The 23,017-nt window shown below is 30.7% G+C and overlaps 1 protein-coding gene across 2 annotated transcripts in view; it reads right to left on the bottom strand.

The window, feature by feature from the left end:
* LOC145306430 (uncharacterized) overlaps nucleotides 1-19,923 on the bottom strand; it is a 44,145-nt gene extending 24,222 nt beyond the window's left edge. For both annotated transcript variants that reach the window (XM_080148525.1, XM_080148526.1), the window contains exons 1-5: nucleotides 19,835-19,923; nucleotides 5,567-5,656; nucleotides 3,098-3,247; nucleotides 1,082-1,175; nucleotides 378-489 (exon numbers count right to left, since the gene is read on the bottom strand). In XM_080148525.1, the coding sequence (XP_080004651.1) occupies nucleotides 378-489; nucleotides 1,082-1,175; nucleotides 3,098-3,247; nucleotides 5,567-5,656; nucleotides 19,835-19,896 (508 nt within the window). In that variant the 5' untranslated portion in view covers nucleotides 19,897-19,923. The remainder of the gene's footprint in view (nucleotides 1-377; nucleotides 490-1,081; nucleotides 1,176-3,097; nucleotides 3,248-5,566; nucleotides 5,657-19,834) is intronic.
* Between the last annotated feature and the right edge of the window lie 3,094 nt (nucleotides 19,924-23,017).

Raw genomic sequence — 23,017 nt, 5'->3', positions numbered from 1 at the left:
CCCATAACTTTATGTAGTAATAGTTATTTATTGCATTGTATAATAGACAGCTTTCTGCGGTTATTAAATGCAAAATAAAAGATTGAAACTAGTATTAATTTTATTTTTTTCGATATTTGTGGAAAATTGTTCGTAATTCGATGCTATGCATGATTTTTCAGTATGGCTGAGAACTGGCTTTAATCAAGTGGTTTCGAAGCCAAACCGTAAAGACTATTCTATTTACATACGTATAAAATTTGCATCAAAGGTTAGGCAAATTATTTCCTCTTATAGTTTAAAACATTCCACCTCTAACAACAACTGTTAACTGACAGTCGGACGAACGAATATGCCCCAATTATAAGGCAGCTACGCTGCTGAAAATAAATGCTTACCTAACAACTTTTTACTCTCTGTAGCCAATTCAAGATTTGCATGCAGTAGCTTGTCCATTTCTTTTTCCAGCCGCGCCTTTTCAGACGATAAATTTCGTATTTCATTTGTAGCCTGAAATTGGAATAGTTAGTTATCGCATCGTATTATAAACAGCTCTCCGTGTATATAAAAATGTACAATTATAAGATTAAAACCTGTTTTGTTAGCCCCGAGATGCCAAAGGCACTGACTAACAAAACTAGTTTGAATATTATGATTGTACATTTTTATATTCGTAGAAAACTGGATATAAAACGATACGATATATGATTTTACCCCCCTCAATCGATGAAACCTTTCATTTTATCCTTTTTAAAAATAGATAAACCTCCTCAAAACTATGAAAACCCTCAGTTTACCCCTCTAAAAATAAAAAGCTCGGACGACCCTATAAAGAAAGAGTTGTAAATTTCACTAGAATTTTAAATTAGCTGCCGCGTCAGTTTACATTGCAGTTTATAAAGCAACGGCTGCCGCTATTTTTATCATTAAATCAGATTAGATATGCACAGTTTCTTATAGACCTTGCCGTTTTTTTACCTTTAGCCGTCACGTCACAAGTCAATACAAGCACCCAAATTTTAACAGGGGTTTAAAACTTTGAGTACCAGTGTAATTTTCAGTCCAAAGCAGTCCACTCCCCCCTTGCTATGATGAAGCTTACCTTATTAAGTAGGGCTTGATAATTGTTTGTGATGGCACGAATTTCCTTTGCTGTTACACTTGCACTCTTGGCACTCTCATTCAAACTCAGTGTGCTAGAATAAAGATTATATCTATAATACAAAGTAGCTTGATGTCTGTCCGTCCGTCCGTCTGAAGATTAAGATATCTGTAACCACAGAACCTATTGGATTCTACTCACCGGGGAATATATCTACTGGTCCTGTGGTGGTTTTAAGCTATTTTCTGGGGGGTGGTACACCAAGTACAACAAGCCCATCAAAAAACAAAAAAAAATTCCCTCAATTTTTTTTAGACAGTTAATTTAAAATTAAAACCACTGAACCTATATGGTTCTTCTTTGCAGTGAGGCTTCTTATAGGTCCAAGGAAGGTTCTTAACTATTTTTTGGGAGGGAATCACCAACCTCCAAATAAAAAAATGACATCTCCCCCAAAAAATAATTAACTTCTACCCCCCCCCCTTATCATAGGTGCCCTAGAGTCTTCCATGGGCGTAGTCTTCACCTTGTCGCCTTGTCGAACACGAGGCACCCCCCTATTAAGAGAGGGATAGGTAGTTTTTTTTCGCATTAGGAAAAAAACTAACCCTTTACATATTATTTATTCAATTAATAAAATAAAAAATAGGGGGAGGGGCGTAGAGTGCTTGTTAGGCACTTTGAGGTAAAGCACCAAAATTGCCAGCTCTTTCTTAAGATTGAAGATTTAAACATAAAAATGATTAATTTAACATTTTTCTTCATCATATGATTACGACATATTTCGCATTATACAAGTGTTATTTTTTGTAGCGAGGCTAATTATAATTTTAAATGTCCATATGTTCGTCAGCTACATTATGGGTAAACTTAATTTTTAGGCACCTATAAAAATTTGTTACATTTTGTTTGGATATTCCATTGGCCAATGAACATATATTCTACATTAATTTGTCCGTCGGTAATGCTACAAGAGTCATAGGAATTTTGCAGGTAAAATATTGGTAACTCAGCTGTTATTTAAGATAGACATCTATTAATACAAAAATATCATTTGCTTCACTACTAATGCATTTTACATCCTTGTTATTATATATGATGACTTGGAAATTATATTCTTGTGACATATGCAACCCAAAAAAATTGTCTAATAGTAATCAAATACATTTAGAATTATGTATAAATTTTTTAAAAGTAGGGGCTAGGGGGGGGGGAGATAAGGTGCACCATTTACTTATCTCAACCCCTCCCCCCCCTGTACGCCATAGAATATACAGTGATCTAAAGAGATAAGACAATGGCCTATAAGTTGATGTACAATGATGATATACAAAATTATCACTTCTGTAGATTATAATTAGTTCTTAAATCATTTGGATACTCAACTTCATGAACCAACCAAGCAAAACTCAAATAGTCCCAAAAGTTGTCAAGCCAGCGACTTTTTAATACAATTTTTGGGACAAGAGTAATAAAACAGTCCAAACAACCTTCTCCCTTCATGAGTATATATGTTACGTAACCATAATTAGAATGACTAGGACAAATCTCACTTTATTATAATAATTTTGGCCAATTACATTTATTAGAATCCCCAGCTTATAATTAGAAGCGTATCTATTATAAAATTTGTTTTTGTATAACTTGTTGTCCGTCTGTCTATCATATTAAAACAAAAACAAAATTATTACAGCTTCGCCCCTAGACTCAATTATTTTTTTGTGTTCTTTGTCTAGTTTCAAAATGAAATAAAATAAAAAAAGTATTGACAATATTCATGAAAAAAGTGATTTAAATCACGGATGGACAAACAGATGTACAAGAGTCATAAAAAATAAAACGATGAAAGGATATGATAAATAATAGAAAATCATAAAACCTTTGGTAAATAAAAAAAATCAAAAATCAGTTTTCTATCTGGAATAGCAGCTAAGAAATCACAGTTTCCTCATACAGTTATGTACTGACAGACAAAGTAAATCATATAGTAGCTACTCTACTAACTATAATTCTTACCTCATACTAATGGTCCTATTAATGTTAATAGGTCCGTTCTCAATTTCTCCATTGGTTGAAACCTCAATAGGATCTGCTCTGTAGTATTTCTTATTCTCTGGAGTGCTGTGACCGTTCACTATTTTACTACCTCGCACGGGATGAGCCATTCTTAATAGATGAATAGATCATAGGTCTAAGGAAAAATGGATAGATAGAGGAATGATTTGATGAATAGTTGGATAGATAGATGGAGGGATGGATGGATGAATGAATAGATATGTTGAAAGATAGACACATAGCTAGATGGATGAATATATAGAGAGATGGATAGCTAGATGGCTAGATGAATGATTTAATGAATATTTGGATTGATAGATGAATAGATAGATATATGTGATTTTTTTACTATCTCACTACGTCGAACTGGGTGAGCCAATCTTAATATATATATATATATAGATGGATAGATGAATGACCTGATGAATAGTTGAATTGATAGATGGATGGAAAATGGATAAATAGATGAGTGAATTGGAAATTTATAAATAGAGAATAAATTGATGTGTGGATAGATAGATGAATAGTTGGATAGATATATGGATTGGTTGTTGGATGGATTGGTGAATGGATGAATTTATTGATGGATGGATAGATGGAAAAATGGAAAAATAGATGAATGATTTGATAAATAGTTGGATAGATAGATGGATGGATAGATAGATGTATGGTTAGATGGATGGATATATGGATTATTTTAGGATGGAAAGATGAATATGATTTGATAGATGGTTGGATAGATAAAGCAATATATTGATAATTAGATGATTTGATAGATGGATTGCTATATAGATAGAAGGATAGATGTGACCGTTCTTTATCTATGGATAATAGATAATAGATTGATATAAAGATGGATGGATAAATGGCTAATACCTGGAACTAGGCTTAGAAGTGCATGGAAAATGAATACTGCTACAATATGAACTCTTATAGATGATAGATGGATGGATAGCTAGATAGATGACAAATAGATAAATAGACACTACAGATAGATAGATAGATAGATGGATATAAATATAGATGGATAAAATACCTGGAACCAGGTTTAGAAGAGTATGGAGAATGAATACTGCTACAATAAGAACTCATTTAGATAATAGATAGATAGAACTATGAACACATAATTAGAGAGATGAATTCAAAGATGGAAAGATAGATATATAATACCTGGAACCAGGTACAGAAGAGTATGGCGAATGGATACTGCTACAATATGAACTCATTTAGATATACAGATAGATGAATAGATAGATAGATCGATTGATAGACAAATAGACAGATGGTCAGATAGATAGATAGACAGATAGATGAATAATACCTTGAACCAGGTTTTGAAGAGTATGGAGAATGAATACTGCTACAGTTTAAACTTATTTAGATAATAGATAGATAGACACATGGACATGTAATTAGATAGATGGATTTAAAGATAGGTGGATAGATGGCTAATACCTGGAACCAGGTTTAGAAGAGTATGGAGAATGAATACTGCTACAATATGAACTCATATAGATGATAGGTAGATACCTGGATGTATATAAAGATAGGTGGAAAGATGGATAAATAAATAGATAGATAGATGAATAATACCTTGAACCAGCGAAGAGTAAGGAGAATGAATACTGCTACAATAAGAAGTCATATAGATGATAGATAGATAGCTGGATATATATAAAGATAGGTGGATAGATGGATAAATAAATAGATAGATAGATTAATTATACCTGGAACCAGGTTTAGAAGAGTATGGAGAATGAATACTGCTACAATATGAACTCATATAGATGATAGATAGATAGACATATGGACATATAATTAGATAGATGGATTTATAGATAGGTGGATCGATGGCTAATACCTTGAACCAGGTTTAGAATACTATTGAGAATGGATACTGATACAATTTGAACTCATATAGATGATAGATAGATAGCTGGATGTATATAAAGATAGGTGGATAGATTGATAAATAAATAGATAGATAGATTCATATAGATAATAGATAGATAGCTGGATGTATTTAAAGATAGGTGGATAGATTGATAAATAAACAGATAGATAGATTCATGTAGATATATAGATAATAGATAGATAGCTGGATGTATATAAAGATAGGTGGATAGATTGATAAATAAATAGATAGATAGATGAATAATACCTGGAACCAGGTTTCGATGAGTATGGAGAATGGATACTGCTACAATAATAACTCATTTAGATATACAGATAGATAGACATATAAACATATAATTAGATAGATGGATTTAAAGATAAGTTGATAGATGGCTAATACCTGGAACCAGGTTTAGAAGAGTATGGAGAATGGATACTGCTACAATAATAACTCATTTAGATAATAGATAGATAGACATATAAACATATAATTAGATAGATGGATTTAAAGATAAGTTGATAGATGGCTAATACCTGGAACCAGGTTTAGAAGAGTATGGAGAATGAATACTGCTACAATAGGAACTCATACTACCAGAATCCTCGCCCTCGCTCTCTCCAACACTGAAAGAAATAACGAAACTAAATAAACAAGCTAATATATTTTTAAAAATAGAAGACAACATCCATAAAAATATACATTTTTAAAAGCGAAGCTTTTCTATAATTAGGGTCGGTCCGTCCGTACGTCCGTCCGTCCGTCCGTACGTCCGTCCGAGATAGATAGCTTTTATTCGTTAATTTAGGCATGTTAGAATTGTCCTATCGATTTCAAACTTTGCATGATGATTCCTGTAGTAGTTGGGTACGATTTAGAAAGCGTAGCAACTCTATAATCATTACCAGAATGTCCGTACGTCCATTTTAAACATGTTGATTTTTCTACTTTTTTAACAACAAATTTTCAAGTGTTCTAATTATCCGTTTGATCTGATTTTTGGTATATTGATTCCTGGGACAACATAGAACAATATTATAAGCGAAGCAACTCTATAATCAAGTCCAAAAATATAAGTATGTCCATAAACATTATCCTGCTTCAAGCAGTTTTTCAACAAATTTACTTACAATTTTGCTTCGGCTCTTATACTTTTAAATTCTGATTATTCAGTTTAGATACTATACAAGTGTTAATGTCCGTTTGTCCTACCGTTTCAGTGCTTCGCTTTTATGGATGTTGTCATCCTTGTTATATTTAAAATACAAAATGTTGTCAAAAGTTACAAAATCAGCATGTTTTAAATTGTCCTTTCTCTTAATGTTTATAGATTTGATACACTTTTTAAATTGTACCTTAATGTCACATGAATCATCATCATCGAATGGACAGGTCTTAATTAACGAAAAGAAATACCAATTACGAACGGACTGGCCACCACTGATTATATGTAGAGAAGCTTGACTTTTCAAAATAATATATTTCTATTAAAATCTGAAGTTAATGAGTTGAAAACAAATATTTTTAGCTAAATTAAATAGTTTACTTCATATGTCGCTCAGAGAAATTTCTTAAAATTAAAAAGGCATTGTTAGCGAAGCTTTTAATTAAACTTCAAACTACCCTTGTTATAAAGTAGTTTATTTAACAACAATATAAAACATATTTGCTTTATTTATCAAGAAGACATAATAAAATTATAGTTCTTTTATTATTTTTATTTCATTTGTTTCTTTGTTAATAAAACAAGAAAATATTTTTATTATAGAAATATACAATTAGAAGATGCAATTTTGCCTTAGGGAGGGTGGGATGGAGGGGGGGAGTTGACTGCAAATTATGACATCATGATCTACCGTTATATAAAACCGTTCTCTCATTTGTTAGCACAAAACTTTGGGTAGGTACTTTAATCAAATATTGATTAGTTGGTTGAAGCTAGAAGTGTCCAAAAATTTTAAACAATGGTATTACATCAACAATCTACAGAAGGGGGATATTTGTTTTTAATAATTGGGGATATCTAACGTCCATTCTTGTCTTATATATGAATTAAAATGACTAAGGCTAAAGTTGACGTTTTTATCATCAATCCGTTTTAGAGCACTTAAGGTTCAATTTCTTTTTTAGGTTCTTCTATAATTAGTTTGTCTAATGCTAAAGGATGAAAAATGACCAATTCAATAAAATACAACGACAAAGACCTAATATCTATACTAAAGGTTAGAAATATTAACAGGATGTATGTTTCTGTGCGAAGCTAAAGATCTCTCACTTACAGCTATACCGATAAGAAGGCCTACAGCAATTTCGTAGGAAAGGTACCTACAAATTCCCCACAGAAATAGCTCAAAGAAAAAAATGCCCACAAACAAATTAAAGTAGAATATCAGCTTTCCATCTTACCCTCAGATGTCCTTAGGGGCCGCTAGTAATGTACACATAAGGATATACAACGCAAATTTTAGGAATAATCTCTTTGTGGCAACGCCCCTTAAGGGGTGATACGTCATATTTTTAAAATGGCTTTATATAGGTTATTTTAGGTTAGGTTAAGTTATATTGGGTTAGGTGATTGCCTCACAGGGTTAGGCAATTTTCCCTGAAGGGGCTAGAAATAGGAGAAAATCTACTGTAAAAAATACGAAGAATCGCCCCTTAAGGTGCATTGCAACGAAAGGGACTATACCACAAATTTTTTTAGTTCATGAATATTGCTTTACAAGGAATATAGGACTTCTATCTTTGATAAAAGCCGAGAAACACGTAATTTGCATACAAACAATAGTACAATAGTCAAAAGGACGATTAGAAAATCAATGTTTGTGGGGAATTTACTTACAACTATCTCTAATAGCAATGTTAGCAGTATTTTTGCAACTTTACTGTAAATAACCTTAATTTCTGTTAGACGAGTGACAATTCAGTTTTATTTGATGAAATGTGTGTGTGGTTGTTCATACAAAATAGACAAATTTCACATTAGTTAATTTATAAAAAATTCTTTAAAACAAGGATGACAACACCCATGAAATCTAAGCTCTGAAACGGTAGGGTAAACGAACACTTCAACAAAATTGTAAGTAAGTTGTAAGCAAACATCTTTAAATACAGGATACTGTTTAAGGACATATATACATTTTCAGAACTTGAATATAGAGATGCTTTGCTTATAATATTATACTTAGTTGTCGATAGGACAATATTAACCTGTTCAAATTAACGAAAAAAGCAATCCGTTACGGACGGACATACGGACCGACCATAATTATAGAAAACCTAGGCTTTAAAATACAGTAACATAGTAATTATTAAGCAAAAACTTCATAAAGTCATTTTAAAATGGGCAATTTTTGGGATTGAAGTCTCTAAAACTCTCTAAAAGATTTATAAAATTTATCATTTTAATATGAACATATACAATGTGAAGTAAAAACGGCGGGACTTTTTATGTCTCTTAATGATTATCAACATTCTTATTGAGCTTTCATTGTCCAATGGTCTTTGGTTATGCTTCTAAAAGGTGAAAAATTTACATTTCTATAAAATGATGTTTATCCCCAATGATGATTCAAAAAGTGGCCCTTTCTAGTGATAAAAATTAGTGGTTGAAACGCATAAACACTTAGTAAAACAACCAATCAAAACACACTGAAGTCCCTAAGGTTATTAACGAACAAAAAAAACGTTATTATAAAACTTTAGGGAATAGTGTAATAAGCAGCACATTTTCCCCTCTCTTTGTGATAAAAATACAAAATTTAAAAAAGGGGATTCAGTAATACGAAGGGGGATTGTCCAAGCTTCCCTAGCAAATATAGGAGGGTGTCGAAACCTCGCACCCTACTACCAAAAAAACTCTAAAAGCAACAGGACATATTGGATTTTATAAACTATAGATCATTTCGTGACAAAAAGTGCTTTATTTTTAAAACTTTTAGTATAAATAATTCTTAAAATAACCACGTGCATTTTATGAGGTTTTTTTATACGTTTTTGTTTGTTATTATGTTATCTAAATTTAATTGCTTTGATTTTAAGAATTCAATAAAGGTTAAGTATGCCAATTTTTACTTTTTACTATTTAATTTTATGTAAAAGGAATTAAAAGTAACATTGACCAAAGCTATCAGCAACCGCAGAACAGCCGCACTAAATTAATATCAATAAAGAAAATTAATATTTTACACGAAATTCAAAAAGGAAGAAAAACAGCATTCCATTATGTAAAATAAGTCAATAATTTTCGCACAGACTAAAAAGTTTTGCTTCAAAATCTTTCTTAATTGTTGTCTACAAAAAAATGTTAACTTGTCATTTTCTTTGTGCTTTGCTATTTATTTCAATTTGTTTGAAAGATTTTTTATTTAACGTAAATTTCTTTTCCAACGATTCTAATTTTCTAATTAACTGCTGAGCTTTGTCGTTAAGCCCTTGTTTCAAAGGGGGGGGGGGGCGAAAGTGACACTTTTTGAAACCAAAACTAAAAGTATAAGGAACTCAACTAAAAAAAGAGTTACAGGTCTGAGATTTTGCATGGCAGTTGCTTTATAGGGGTACAATATGGAACTGTGAAGAAACGGCCGCGCAACCGCCGAAAACCGCCGAGAAAAGTAAAAAAAAAATTCGGCGGGAAACGGCGGTTTTCGGCGGTTGCGCCGCTGTTTCTTCACAGTTCCATATTGTACCCCTATAAAGCAACTGCCATGCAAAATCTCAGACCTGTAACTCTTTTTTTAGTTGAGTTCCTTTGTTGACTTTTAGTTTTGGTTTCAAAAAGTGTCACTTTCGCCCCCCCCCCTTTAAGGATGGAAGAATCCTTCTGCATATTTCAACCTTATATGATGATTACTGTAACAAAATGGACTATTTTTATTATTTTTTAATTCCAAAAAGTCCACATATCTACTTTAACATTGTTGATTTTTAGCTTACTTCACTATCTTTACCAATTTAAATACTTACATATTTTTCTTTTTTTTACGAAAAAAGGCTTAAAATAAGCATGTAAGCTTTAAAGATAAAATGCATTTTTGCACAGGGAAAAATAGATTAAGTATAAGACTGAAAAATCTATAAATAAGCTTTTTCAAAAATATACCAGGGAGAATTAAAATTATGAAGTTTGAAAGGCCTACAATCCCTCTTTTTTTAACAACCTTAATATTCACAACCCCCTGGCAAATCCCTGTGTACGCCCCTGTTCAAACTTTTCTGCCAATACAAATTTTAAGCATTGTATCATTTTGAAAAATAAAATTACATTCTAGCAAATGTTCCTATTCGTTTATTCATGATTTTTTTCCTTTTTAAGGGCTTAGTAAAGCTAAGGTTGCAAAAAGAACCTTGCAAAATTCTTAGCAAATTTCTTTGTAAAAAATAGTGATACAGGGATAGGTATTATAATAATGTAAATGGATTTCTTTCTGTCTGGCTGTGTGTACCAAAGGATCTCGCTAACCACTGAACCTATATGGTTCTTCTTTTTAGGGTACCTTCTCATGGGTTTCGGGAAGCTTTATAACAACACCCTCCCAAGAGATATCCCCCCTAAAAAAATCCTCCCAAAACTAATTTTTTTTCCTTTTTCTCTTTAGATAAAAAATAAAAATTGGGTTCGTGAATTCAAGTTCCCCTAGGCCTCTAGGGACATGGGGTTAAAAATTGATTCTATATTTGATTGACATATCCCCTAGTCCCTGGTAAAATTGCACCACCATTGTACATATTAGAAGATTACTTCAACCACCCTCCCCCCTAAAATGCCTTTTCATTTAAAAGGACATTACAGCAATATATAATAGATCTTGATCCCTAATTAGTAAACTGGACCAATGAGAACACAGTGTATGAACAATCTGGTAATATTATTGGTTAAAAGGTGTACAAATATTATTACAAAAGGCCATTTAATAGATCAGCTATCAATAGTTGAATTTCTAAGGATAAGCTTTTGTATTGTTTACAAATTTCGACGCTCGTATTATTGGAATAAAACTTAGTGTTTTTAAAAATAAACTTTTGAGTATCTTTTTATCTATCTAATTTTTCTCACCCATTTGTAACAAAATACCCTTCTTTATAAATATGTTTAGACAATGCGGACAATATGATGAATATATAGCTAATTTTTGCAGTTTTTAGCCTTGGAAATTTTTTTGAGATATTAATTAATTAAAAATAGGGCTTCATAATATATCAATGCTTTGGACAATAAATTGATGTTTTCCCAATTAAGATAAACAAAATTACCCTTTCCGTGGATTAGAATTAAGTAAGAATTGTAAGTACTAAGAGACATCGTAATTTTGTACCATCAAAGATTTGTAGAAAGTCCCTAAAGTAAGAACTTGTTGTTAAAACTTTGGGGATCAGAATAATCCTTCCCAGATAATACTTCTTTCTTAAAGGTCACATATGTATTTTTAAATACTGTTACTTGTGGGTATCCTTCATACATTATGTAAGTGATCTCTCTACAATAATGACCCCTCCATTTTTAGCAGTTTTGTAACTGCACCGTTTACACGAACAAGCTCTTTAAAAATAACACTGCTTTAAAATTTGATGGGTGAAAATTTAAATGCCAAAAATTTCAAGGATTTTTCTAGGGAAGGAGGGGGCATTGGGCTGTTTATAAAACTAGTCCCCAAAGTGTTATAATAACGTTTTATTATTCGTTGACTTAACAACTTTTATAGAATCTTAATTAGTTGGTTCATTAAGTTAAATGTTCAAACTTTCAACTAATAAATATAATCTACAAAAGTAGTAATTTTAAGTACTATCATTGGGGATATACATCAATTTATCGACCATTGTCTTATCCCTTTAGATTCCTGAATTTTTACCCCATAAAAAGCAGCAGTCCATTTTAGCAAGTTTTAAAATAGCAATTTTGAAAATTGCCAATAGCTGCAACATTGCAAGAAAACTTTTTATTTAAAATCTCACACTTAGAGCTTTTTATTACCAATATATGTGACCTTTAGCTTTAGGAAAATCTTGCAAAAAATAAATAACACTATAGAATATACTATAAAAGTTATAAAACAAATAAAATAGTAAATTATTCCAACTAGCATTTTTTGCTAGTCTAAACCCACTACTCTATAAAGCATATAAGATAATAACATATATAGGCATAAAATGAGGGTAGGTTTAAATTTCAAATTTCATGTATTTATAAGTTTACATCAATCAAAGGAAAAGTAATAAGATTTCTGATAAACAAAATTGATTAAATAAGATAGTAGCGAAGCTGTATCAGTCTTATAGCATGCATAAAGAGACAAAGGAAGAAATCATTTACAAAATCCATCAATAAATAAGGCAAATAGTCACTAGAAAAGTTAACAAAAAATATTATTGAACAACATTTGAAACAAGCCTCAGAAACTCCAGATATAATGGGTTGGTTATTTGTATTTTTACATATTTCAAATGCTCGACATCAATTGTAAAGGAATGCCTTTGCCCATAAAACAGGCAAAATTCTGGTTTGGGTAGAAATTTTAAAACGAGAATCTGATAGAGGCTAAAAATCCATTAAAAAGAAATTCTAAAGAAGTTGTATCAACTTTTTTGCTTTTTATTTAAGATAGCTAGCCGGTCCTTTCAGTAAGTAGTAGATGTAAAATTTTTCATAGAATTCAGATATGCAATCGGTTTTTTTGTAGACCTCTTATTTTTGAAGTAATTTAAGTTTTTTAAAAAAATAATTAAGTCGGTTTTAAGGTACTAAAACGCAACAAAATAAAAGAAGAAAATGGCCAGTATGAACAAAAATAGTAAGATCTTTAATTTGACACCTTACTTTTAAAATTCTGTTGAGTAATTATTGAAAAAATCTATTTTTTTAACCTCGGTTTAATAAAAACTTTAGACCTAAATATTTTCTCAAACAGACATAAAAAACATGGGTTCATATATACCTTTAGAATCAGAAAAATATTACAAATCTATTCTAAGCAAAATTGAAAAAGTTTTATAAAACTATAATAAAAAAAAATAAGTTTATTTTAAGAATCATAATTTTCGGCTTTAAAGGGTTAGCTTTAACCAAACCTGAACCAAACCTAAACAAAAGATAATGCAATGTAGCAGATATTTATTAAACACAAGAAACAATAATGTATTTTTAACTGCATTGTTTTGAAGTTTATAAACAGACTGATGCATATTTGTTCATAATTTTTCATTCTTTACATGTTCTTTAATATCACTATATTTATTGTAGTATCTATTGTATATATTGTATGAACGTTCTCCTTTTTTTCTGGCAATTCTATAGGTTAATTTTATAGATTAAGCTTCCCGATTCGTCAATTTTTGCGATTTGTGATTGGCTAGTTTAGTAGTTACAATTCTTAAAATAACTTTTTTATTTTTTCTATTTTTTATTACATTTTTTTTAAACTTTTTCAATTTTGCTTACAATGGATTCATATTATTTTTCTCATTCTAATGGTATATATGAACCCATATTTTTTATGTCTGTATGAGAAAATATTTAGGTTTAATGTTTTGATTAAACCGAGGTTAAAAAAATAGATTTTTTCAACAATTACTCAACAGAATTTTAAAAGTAAGGTGTCAAATTAAAGATCTTACTATTTTTGTTTATACTGGCTATTTTCTTCTTTTATTTTGTTGCGTTTTAGTACCTTAAAACCGACTTAATTATTTTTTTAAAAAACTTAAATTACTTCAAAAATAAGAGGTCTACAAAAAAACCGATTGCATATCTGAATTCTATGAAAAATTTTACATCTACTACTTACTGAAAGGACCGGCTAGCTATCTTAAATAAAAAGCAAAAAAGTTGATACAACTTCTTTAGTCTAATATCTTAGTCTTAGTGAAATCCAATCTCAGCAGGGGTAAGCTTTTTGATTGGCATGTTACACTACTAGTAGTTTGGTATAATCTCTGAATTCATATTTCGACAAGCAACTCTCCCCCCCCCCCCTTCCCCATTTATTTTTTTTTGCAAAGAGATCTATCCTAACGGATAACTAGCCTTTTATTGGCTCTCTTATTTAACTAACCTAAGATAAGCATAAAAATTTGACTTTTCCAATAAAAAGCTTTTTTTTATATCTTTTTGGAAAAAATTAGCATTCCTTTGAATATAAATTATGAAATTCCTTTTAATAAAATGGTTATAAATCAATAAATTCGTCACTTCTGAGATAAAACAAAAAAAATTTATTAATTACAAAAAGTATTCGAAATTTTAAATTCTAAAACAAGTATAAATATTTCCCTAGGTAACGCAGTATTGATGACCTTACTCTTTAAAGAAAATAATTAAAAGAAATTCCCCGATTTCTATTGTATATTCAGTGAAAAAATATTAAAGGACAAAAAGGGTTGTAGCTTAGACATTGTTAGCATGTGTTTGTGTTTTTTAGTGTGCACTGGTCTGTAAAAGTGTCAGTGCGTGTGCAGACGGGACAAAGCATGACTTTATGGAAAGGCATAGAGAACAATGTACTTTGTAAGCGAGGAAGAAATAGTAATTTTACCCAATTTAAACTGAGATAGTGACTAAAGGACGTTCGGAAATAGCTTTGTTAAAGTATACCTACGCGTCTAAGAATGTGTAAAAAGCAGGACAAATCAATATTACTCTGAAAAAGTGACAAACGGATGTACGGAAATAGCCTAGTTACAGTGTAGCTACGCTCCTAGGAATCTAAAAATCAGGATTAGTAAATATGGCTTTGGAAAAGTGACTAACGAACGTACGGAAATGCTCTTTTTATAGTAGCTACACTTATAAGAATGTGTAAAAAGCGGGATTAGTCAATATTTGCTCAATGTTTCACATACGAGTAATAGGCAATAGCTTTACTTTTATTTGCTTTTTAACAGCGATACTTTTCTATTTCATGGTTGTTTAGTCTGTCTGTACATCCGTCCATTAATGTAAATTAAATCATGTCCTATTCATATTAAATCGGTATGATTCCTACAACAGTAAGGTACAATTTAAGAAGAGTAGCAACTATTTGAACGATAAAGTCTGTAGTTCTATTTAGAACATATCGATTTTTTTCTGTCATACTAAACCTATTAATTTTTGTATGAATAATTTTTAGTACGATTAGTCAAATCGTCTCTATAATTAAGTCTTTAAATGTAAGTATGTCCATTCTTTATTTAACTTAATTTGGGACAGATTGAATGCGTTGTTATTACTTTATATATATGACAATGTACGTTTGTCTATATGATTTGTCGAGCTTTGCTTTTAGGGAAATTTCATCCTTGTTATAATATTCACTATTCATGTATGATTTTATTTAATTCTAAAGAACTTAAATGATTAAAAGTTTTATGTATGTGTGTTCATTAAAATCTCGTGCACGGCTGGATCAGTCAATTTTCCTTTCTTACTCTTAGGATATCCAAAAATAAATAATTTTTAAAACAGTGATTTTTTTTGATGATTTTCCATCAAAATTACTTGAATTACTCGCCGGAAAGTCTCATTTTATTTGCCCAAAGGCATCTAATTATTAGGTTCAGAAATAAATATTCTATGAATTGATATTAATATTATTTAGTTGATTTTAATCTCAATTCAATTTTAGTTTTTAAAAATTAGATATTTTATCTTTGGGGGAAGGGAGGTCGTCTTTTACTAGAGGCTAATTCTCCTGTGAGGGTGAAGGTATCCTCCTCCAAAATATCGAAGCTTCGATGTAAAGGAAAGTTCAAGGATTAGCGAGATCTTTTGATACAGACACCCTTCCTGTTCCTTTTATACATATGAGAGTTACTTTTTTAGTCAACTAGTGGCTTCGCCCCTAGCCTCTAGGGGCTTTGCCCAAGGAGGTGATAAATTTTTTTTTTTGGCGAAATACGTAAAAGAACCAAGGAAATCTTCTACTAAAAAAATGGGGGTATTTTTTGTTTTTGGGGGGGTTGGGGGTGTCCCACCCCCCAAGAAAATAGCCTAAAACCACCACAGGACCAGTAGGTATATTCCCTGAAGAGTAGAATCCGATCGGTTCAGTGGTTACCGAGATCTTAAGGGACGGACGCACGGACAGACAGACAGACAGATAGACGGACGGACAGACAGACAGACATCGTTTTACTTTGTATTATAAATATACAAATCCATATATTCCAAGAATAAACGTAATTAGACGTAGCGGAACTTTCTACCTCAGTAGAGACATTTTGGGGCGTTTCCTTGGTTTGGTTGAAATCAAATTTTGGGCGCCGCGGGTTTATAAATCACTTAAGCTTGGTATGTTCATGGCAATGTAAATATTGCATTATAATTTAACGTTAATGAAGCCGTTTTACAGATATATCTAACAAAAATAAATCTTTATTTTCAGAGTGAGTTTTTGAAAATGATAAGATGTTGAAGCCAAAAGATATTAACTGTTAAGGACATAAAATTTAATACTGCATGGATTGTCATAAAGTCACTATGTAACAAATACACAGCTGCAGCCGAAGGAGTAATTTTGTTTATTATAATTAGATGTTTAACATCAAATTATTGTCTTATCCCTTGAGATCCATGATTTTATTGCAGTGCTGTTTATAATAATTGAACTTTTTGGTAGGTAAAACTCATATTGGATATTATCCTATGCCTTTTTCTCCTTTCTAATAAAGGCAGAAATTAGTTTTAAAAGGTTTGAAGGAAGATTTTCAAAGAAAATATATCCGCTCTGACTGATATTTTAATTTCATGTAGGTTTTTACTTAAATATGAAATATTTTTGAATTATATAGAAATTAGGTGGATAACTTTATAATAACTATGTCAATAACAATGATGATAAGATCCAGGGAGGGAGGGGACATTGGGCTGTTTATTACACTAGTCCCCAAAGTATAATAATAACGTTTTCTAATTCGTTGGCTTAGCAACTTTTGTTAAATTTTGATTGGTTTGTTGATTATGTTGAGTGTCCAAACATTTTAAAAACTTATTATTATGTACATAATGATTTAGTTTATGTATCATCATTGGGAATGTATATTAATTAATCGGCCATTGTCTTATCCCTTTAGACTGGATAAGATCCCATATTTGGATAAGATAATAATTATTTCAGGCACTAAAGGACAGGTCATTAGTCGAACAAAGTAGCAGGATGTATGTCCGTCTATATGTATAAAAAAAGATGGAGTAAACTTGCGTATAAACATAATGGTTTTAAGCTATTTTTGCAATATATCAAACACTAGAATAATTGAAAATAAATTTTCGAATTTCATTATGAAAAACTTGGCCTAGAAAGTCGAAAAAATTTCTAGCCTAATTTTATATCCCTATTTTTTTATGATATGTAGTACAAGTTATAAAGTTATATCTAACAATGAACTATGAATTATAAATTTATAAATCCTATTATATAAAGTAGTAAGGTTTTTTTTGTCCGTAGCTTAAGATTTCGTTAACTACTCAACCAATTGATTTCTCCATTTTATGGAAGCTTCTTATAGGTCCCTGGATGCTTTTAGTCTATCTATTTTTATATCTAAGTTTTGGTTTCAGGCTATTTTCCTACTTTTCTTACTCCTTCAAATACAGAGCTCCTAGATGCTAGGAGCGCAGCTGCTAGTGATTAATAAAGTTCTATTACATCTAGAGTTTGTCTTTTTGTCCATCTGTAATTTAATAGATAGCAGGTTAAATCGTCCTCTCAATTAAATGTAGATTCATGTAACAATTAGATACAATTTTGAAAGGAATTCTAGATATACTGTATGCTAAAATGAAAATATTGACTAATTTCAGCAGTTATTTTTTTTAATTAAATGACCAATTCTAGGCCGATTTGGCGCAAAATTAAAATACTACATATAAATAATACCAAAAGCAATGTCATATTATATTTGGTAATTTACGCTTGTCTGAGCTTTGCTGTTTTGGACATTATCATCGTTGTTAAGACTTAATTTAATTTTTGAAAATTTAATTTTATAATTTACTTTAATTGTATTTATCTTTAACTAAAGTTTGAAAGATATATTTCGAAAGATATTTATTTAAATAGTATTATTATAAAAGTTTAAAATCTAATATTCGATACTATAATCCACTTATCAATTCTAATAAAAAGGGATAAATTATTATTTCTATTTCAACAAGAAATATATAAAATAATTTAGGAAGAAAATTGCTTAAAATCTATTCGGGGATCCTATGACCTTTTATTAACCTAACTTAACCTCAAACAAATTTTTTTATACGTTAAAAAAACTCCTTAGGAAAACGACCACTATTTCTATTCCGTAATGGTTTATCCATTAATCCTAATATCCAATGCATTGGTAAACTTTTACAGAAGTCAGTTAACATAAAACAGCCAATAATGACAATACATTGATGTACAAATTGTATATACTCTATGATGTCCAACAAAATTACCCCATCTGGAGATTAAAATTTTTGATTGAAACCTACCAATCTAGATAATTCAAAAGTACCCAAAGATTCAAAGCAAACGAATCAGAGAACGTATTAAAAACTTTGGGTACCTGTATAATTTACTATCAAATGTCCTCTCCCTCTCTGAGAAAATTCCCAACACCTTTTTTTGATTTTTTGTCAATTTTGTTTTTGAATCGACAACGAATTTGAAAAAATTAAGGGGAAATTATAACAAATAATGAAATATTAGCTATTTTAATAATTTTCTGTTTTTTTTTAAAAAACACTAAAATTTGCAAGGGATTATTAGTGCAAACGAAGCCATATCAGTTTTAATATTATTTTCTTTATAATGCTTTATGTGAGATAATAGGAGAAAAATTATTTCACATTTAGAAAATTTAAACTTTCTACATAAAGGGTGCGACCGTTCGTCATTCGACACTTAATTTAAAATTGTCATGTAGATTTTAATCTTGCATAAAAATACCTATAAAAAAGGCATAATCTGGAAAGTGAACTCTATTAATATGTCTTATCATAATAACTTTATGTGATTATAGTATTGTTATGTGATTTCCTTGATGATTTGGCATTATGATATAATCGTAGCATTTCTAAAAGTACGTTTAAATTAGGCATCCTTCATTTTCAAAATGTTACGACGGACCTTAATTCAATATTTTGTTTGTCTTATTTGTTGAGCTTCGCTTTCATGGAAGTTGTCATTCTTGTTGCATTATGTATTATTTTGTAATATGATAATATGTATTTCTCGTATTCATTCGAATCCGGTGGATAGGAACCGGTTCTCATCCATACGAAAAAAACTATGTCTAGCACCGTATTATATCCAGCTTTCTACGAATATAAAAATGTAAAATCATAAGATTTAAACCAGTTTTTTTTAGCCGGTGCCTCCGGCACCTCGGGGCTAAAAAACTAGTTTTAATCTCATAATTGTACTTTTTATATCCGCGGGAAGCCGTTTATAATACGATGCGAGAAATAACTATTATTATTACTTTACATAAATAGTTACATAATATTTGTCATTTGATATTCAATATGTTATCAAATCAAGTCTTAATCCTGTAAGCTAAACGAAGAAAACGAACTATTAGAAAACATTTTAGATTGTTAAACAATCACATGAAGCTTTTTATAAACAGTTATTTTAAGCTCAAAAGATATCAAAATCGTATAATTTTTTTGTTAAAATAGTTATTTGTTATACTTTTTATATGATTATTAATATCAAACACTTTGCAAAGTCGAAAAAATTGAATATGACATAGGCATGGGGAATGGTCGTGGGTTGAGGGGGGGGGCGGTGTGTGTTTGTATGTGAAAAACCCTGTGCGCGCCTTCACTGCTTGAAACCTCTTACCTGGAGTTAACAGTAATCCTGAGAACGCCTGCATTTCCGCCTCCCTCATTTTCGTGCTGCATTTTTAGTAGATTTTTTTTCTTCTGAAAATAAATAAAATTATAGTTATTTTAATTGAAGAATCTTATCTGTAGATCTAAACAATCTAATTTCATATAAATAAATAAGGGTTAAATTTTTCAGTGCGCTTCGCACTATTATGTACTCACCGACATTATGATAATAGATATAAAAGTCTAGATGTCCAATACCTAAATTGCGCCAATAGGTAGCCCATGTAGGAGTAACAATGCGACCATATTATTGGCTAGAGGTGCATATATTTTTGTACGAAGGGGCAGTAATTTTTTTGTTGTTTAAAAATTAAAAAATAGATAAAAATCTTATGTTAAATTACTTTCCAGTCTGGCTTAGAAACCGATTAATTTCCGCTTAATTAGAACCGGTTCTCAGCAATACTGAAAAATCATATATAGCATCGTATTTCAATCAATTTACAACGAAGATGAAAATAAAAATCATAACTAACATAACAAAACTGGTTTAATCTTTTATTTCTTTTTATTTTAATAACCATGCTGTCTTTAATACGATGCTATAAATAACTATTATGAGGTGAATGAATTATTATGTCTAACTGACCATCTAGAGAAATAAATCTGTTATTATAATGATATTTGTAGTTTAAAAGCTCAATGCCTTTATTATCAAGTGTGTAACTATAAATATCTGCCTTTACAAGACTTGGGATAACTCACAAAACTGAGAATAATTGATTTAGCTAACTACATGATAATATACGTAACAATGATGTTATCATACATATTTGGTATAGATAAATTAAAGTTTTTGGGGCATAATTTGAGAAAAGCGAGAATATGTTTTTTTCCATAAGCAAATGAAGAAAATTATTAATAATGATTAATTTCTGTCAGGGTTAAGTGGGTTTAATTAAGCAATATTTTTATTTTAACTAGCGTCTAAGCCCCTAGAGGCCTCTAGTGGCACTTTAAATATTTTTAAAAAAATAATACGATACCTATCTATGTTGCTTTCAAGCCTCTACGATACCTTGCAATGTTGCGTTCAAGTCTTTACAGATATTGCTATGTAAAGGAGAATCATATCGGTTCAGCGGTTAGCGAGATCCTTCGATACAAACACACAGACAAACAGATATCCTGTTACTTTAGTAAACATCTACATTTATACATAAAACTGGTTTCTAATGCCCTCCACATTGAGGTATCAATCTAAAGTTAAATGCTTAAAATAACTTTTTTTTGTCTTTGATTAGAAATTCAATTGGCACTGTTGATATTTCTGCGTAAATTAGGAAACACCAACTAGAGTGTTGAGGTGTGCATTCACTTTCGCATATAATATACAATCATAATCTCAAAAAGATATTACAACTAATATATTAAAAGGAAATATCCAATAAAGAGAATTTGTATTGGTATAATGATTTGATTTCTAGTATGGCTTCGAAACCGATTACAATCCGTTGGATAAGCATATTGAAATATCATGTATCGCATCGTACATCGACAATGTTCCATGACTATTAAAATAAAAGTAAACATAAGATAATACCAGTTTTGTTAGTACAGACCTTCGGACCCTCTGGGAAACTAGTTTTACCTTTTAATCTTATATTTTTTTCATTTTAATATCTGCGGAAGACTGTATATAATATGATGCGACAATATATGGCCACCGCGTGTATATTAAGGCAAATAAAGATTAAATGATATAATGTTATATGGGTGGAAAATTGCGTTGTTAATGGCCGTTTAATGCAAAAATTGCAAGGCCACAGAATTGCCATCTAGCTAGTGCAAAGCTTTTAAATCAAAGTAACAGGATGTTTGTCTGTCTATATGTACCGAAGGATCACGCTAACCGGTGAACCGATCGGGTTCTTCTATACAGGGTAGCTTCTCACAGGTCCTGGGTAGGTTTATAATTACTTTGGGAGAGGGTACCACCACCCTCCCAAGAGAAATCACCCATAAAAAAATCAACCTCTCAAATTTTTTTCTCACTTTTAAAAAAAAATCAACAAAAAAAAATTAGGTAATGGAATGCAACTCCCCTCTCCTCAAGTGCCCCAAGAGGCCTCTAGTTGCATAGCCGCTAATTAAAATATAAACTATGAAAAAGCGCATTAAACTAAATTGATAAACATAAAGTAATTCATATTTTAAAGATAAAATATTTTAAAATATATATTTGTAGGCCAAGGCCTTTCCCCAAATCTTACTATTGATATTATATAATAGAAGCCTCTATAAATGTAACATTATCATTATGAACCCATTATTCATAAGAATTTCGATACATATTATTTCAGTACTCTTAAGGGCTAGTTTTAATCTAGCGGAAATGGAACAGATTTAAACAATAAACATACATTAAAATGTCTACTTTGAATCATGTACACCAATGGACGAGTGAGGGATATTACACTTGAAGAAAAGCTATTTTTGCCAACTCTTTGCTATTCAAATTATTGTAAAAGGGCATGCTGTAATTAGTTATCAATGAAGAAACAAGTTTAATAAAATAAGTCTTTTTTTAGTTTCTAAATACCTTATTTCTGAGTAGAATAGGGATTTTGAGGGATAAGACAATGGACGAAAAGTTGATGACAATCAAAATTATCCTTTCTTTCCGAAGGTAGAATTATTAGTTGAAAAGTTTGGACACTCCCATATCCCAAATGAAGATAAACAAAATTACCCCTTCTGTATTATAAATTTATCGGTTGACACTACTATTTTTCTATTTTTTATTTAACCAATTACATTATATAAAAGGCAGTAAAAGTACTTGAACCAAGAAAATTTGGATATGAAACTTTGGGTACCCTCAATAATTTAAATGATACAAGTGCGAAAGTTAATGCACATCACTATACATCAACATCAACATCAAATATGAAATTGCTTAATTGACAGTTTAAAATGAAATAAAACAACGTATGTCAATTAATCTATTCGTCTTTCCTCTAATCTACTGCTAACCGTTGGATTAAGTTAGTTTTATTTTTTCCACAACTAGCGGCTCTAAGGAAGGTAAGGAAGGGCAGAAAGATAGCATAAAACCTTCCTAAGACTTCAATTTAAAAATGGAATAGCCTAAAACCACCGCAGAACCTATGTTAAGCTTCCATGAAAT

The sequence above is a fragment of the Acartia tonsa genome, chromosome 14, assembly GCF_053477335.1.
Source record: "Acartia tonsa isolate MP-2025a chromosome 14, ASM5347733v1, whole genome shotgun sequence".
Lineage (NCBI taxonomy): Eukaryota > Metazoa > Arthropoda > Copepoda > Calanoida > Acartiidae > Acartia > Acartia tonsa.
This window is presented reverse-complemented; position numbering and strand designations above follow the sequence as displayed.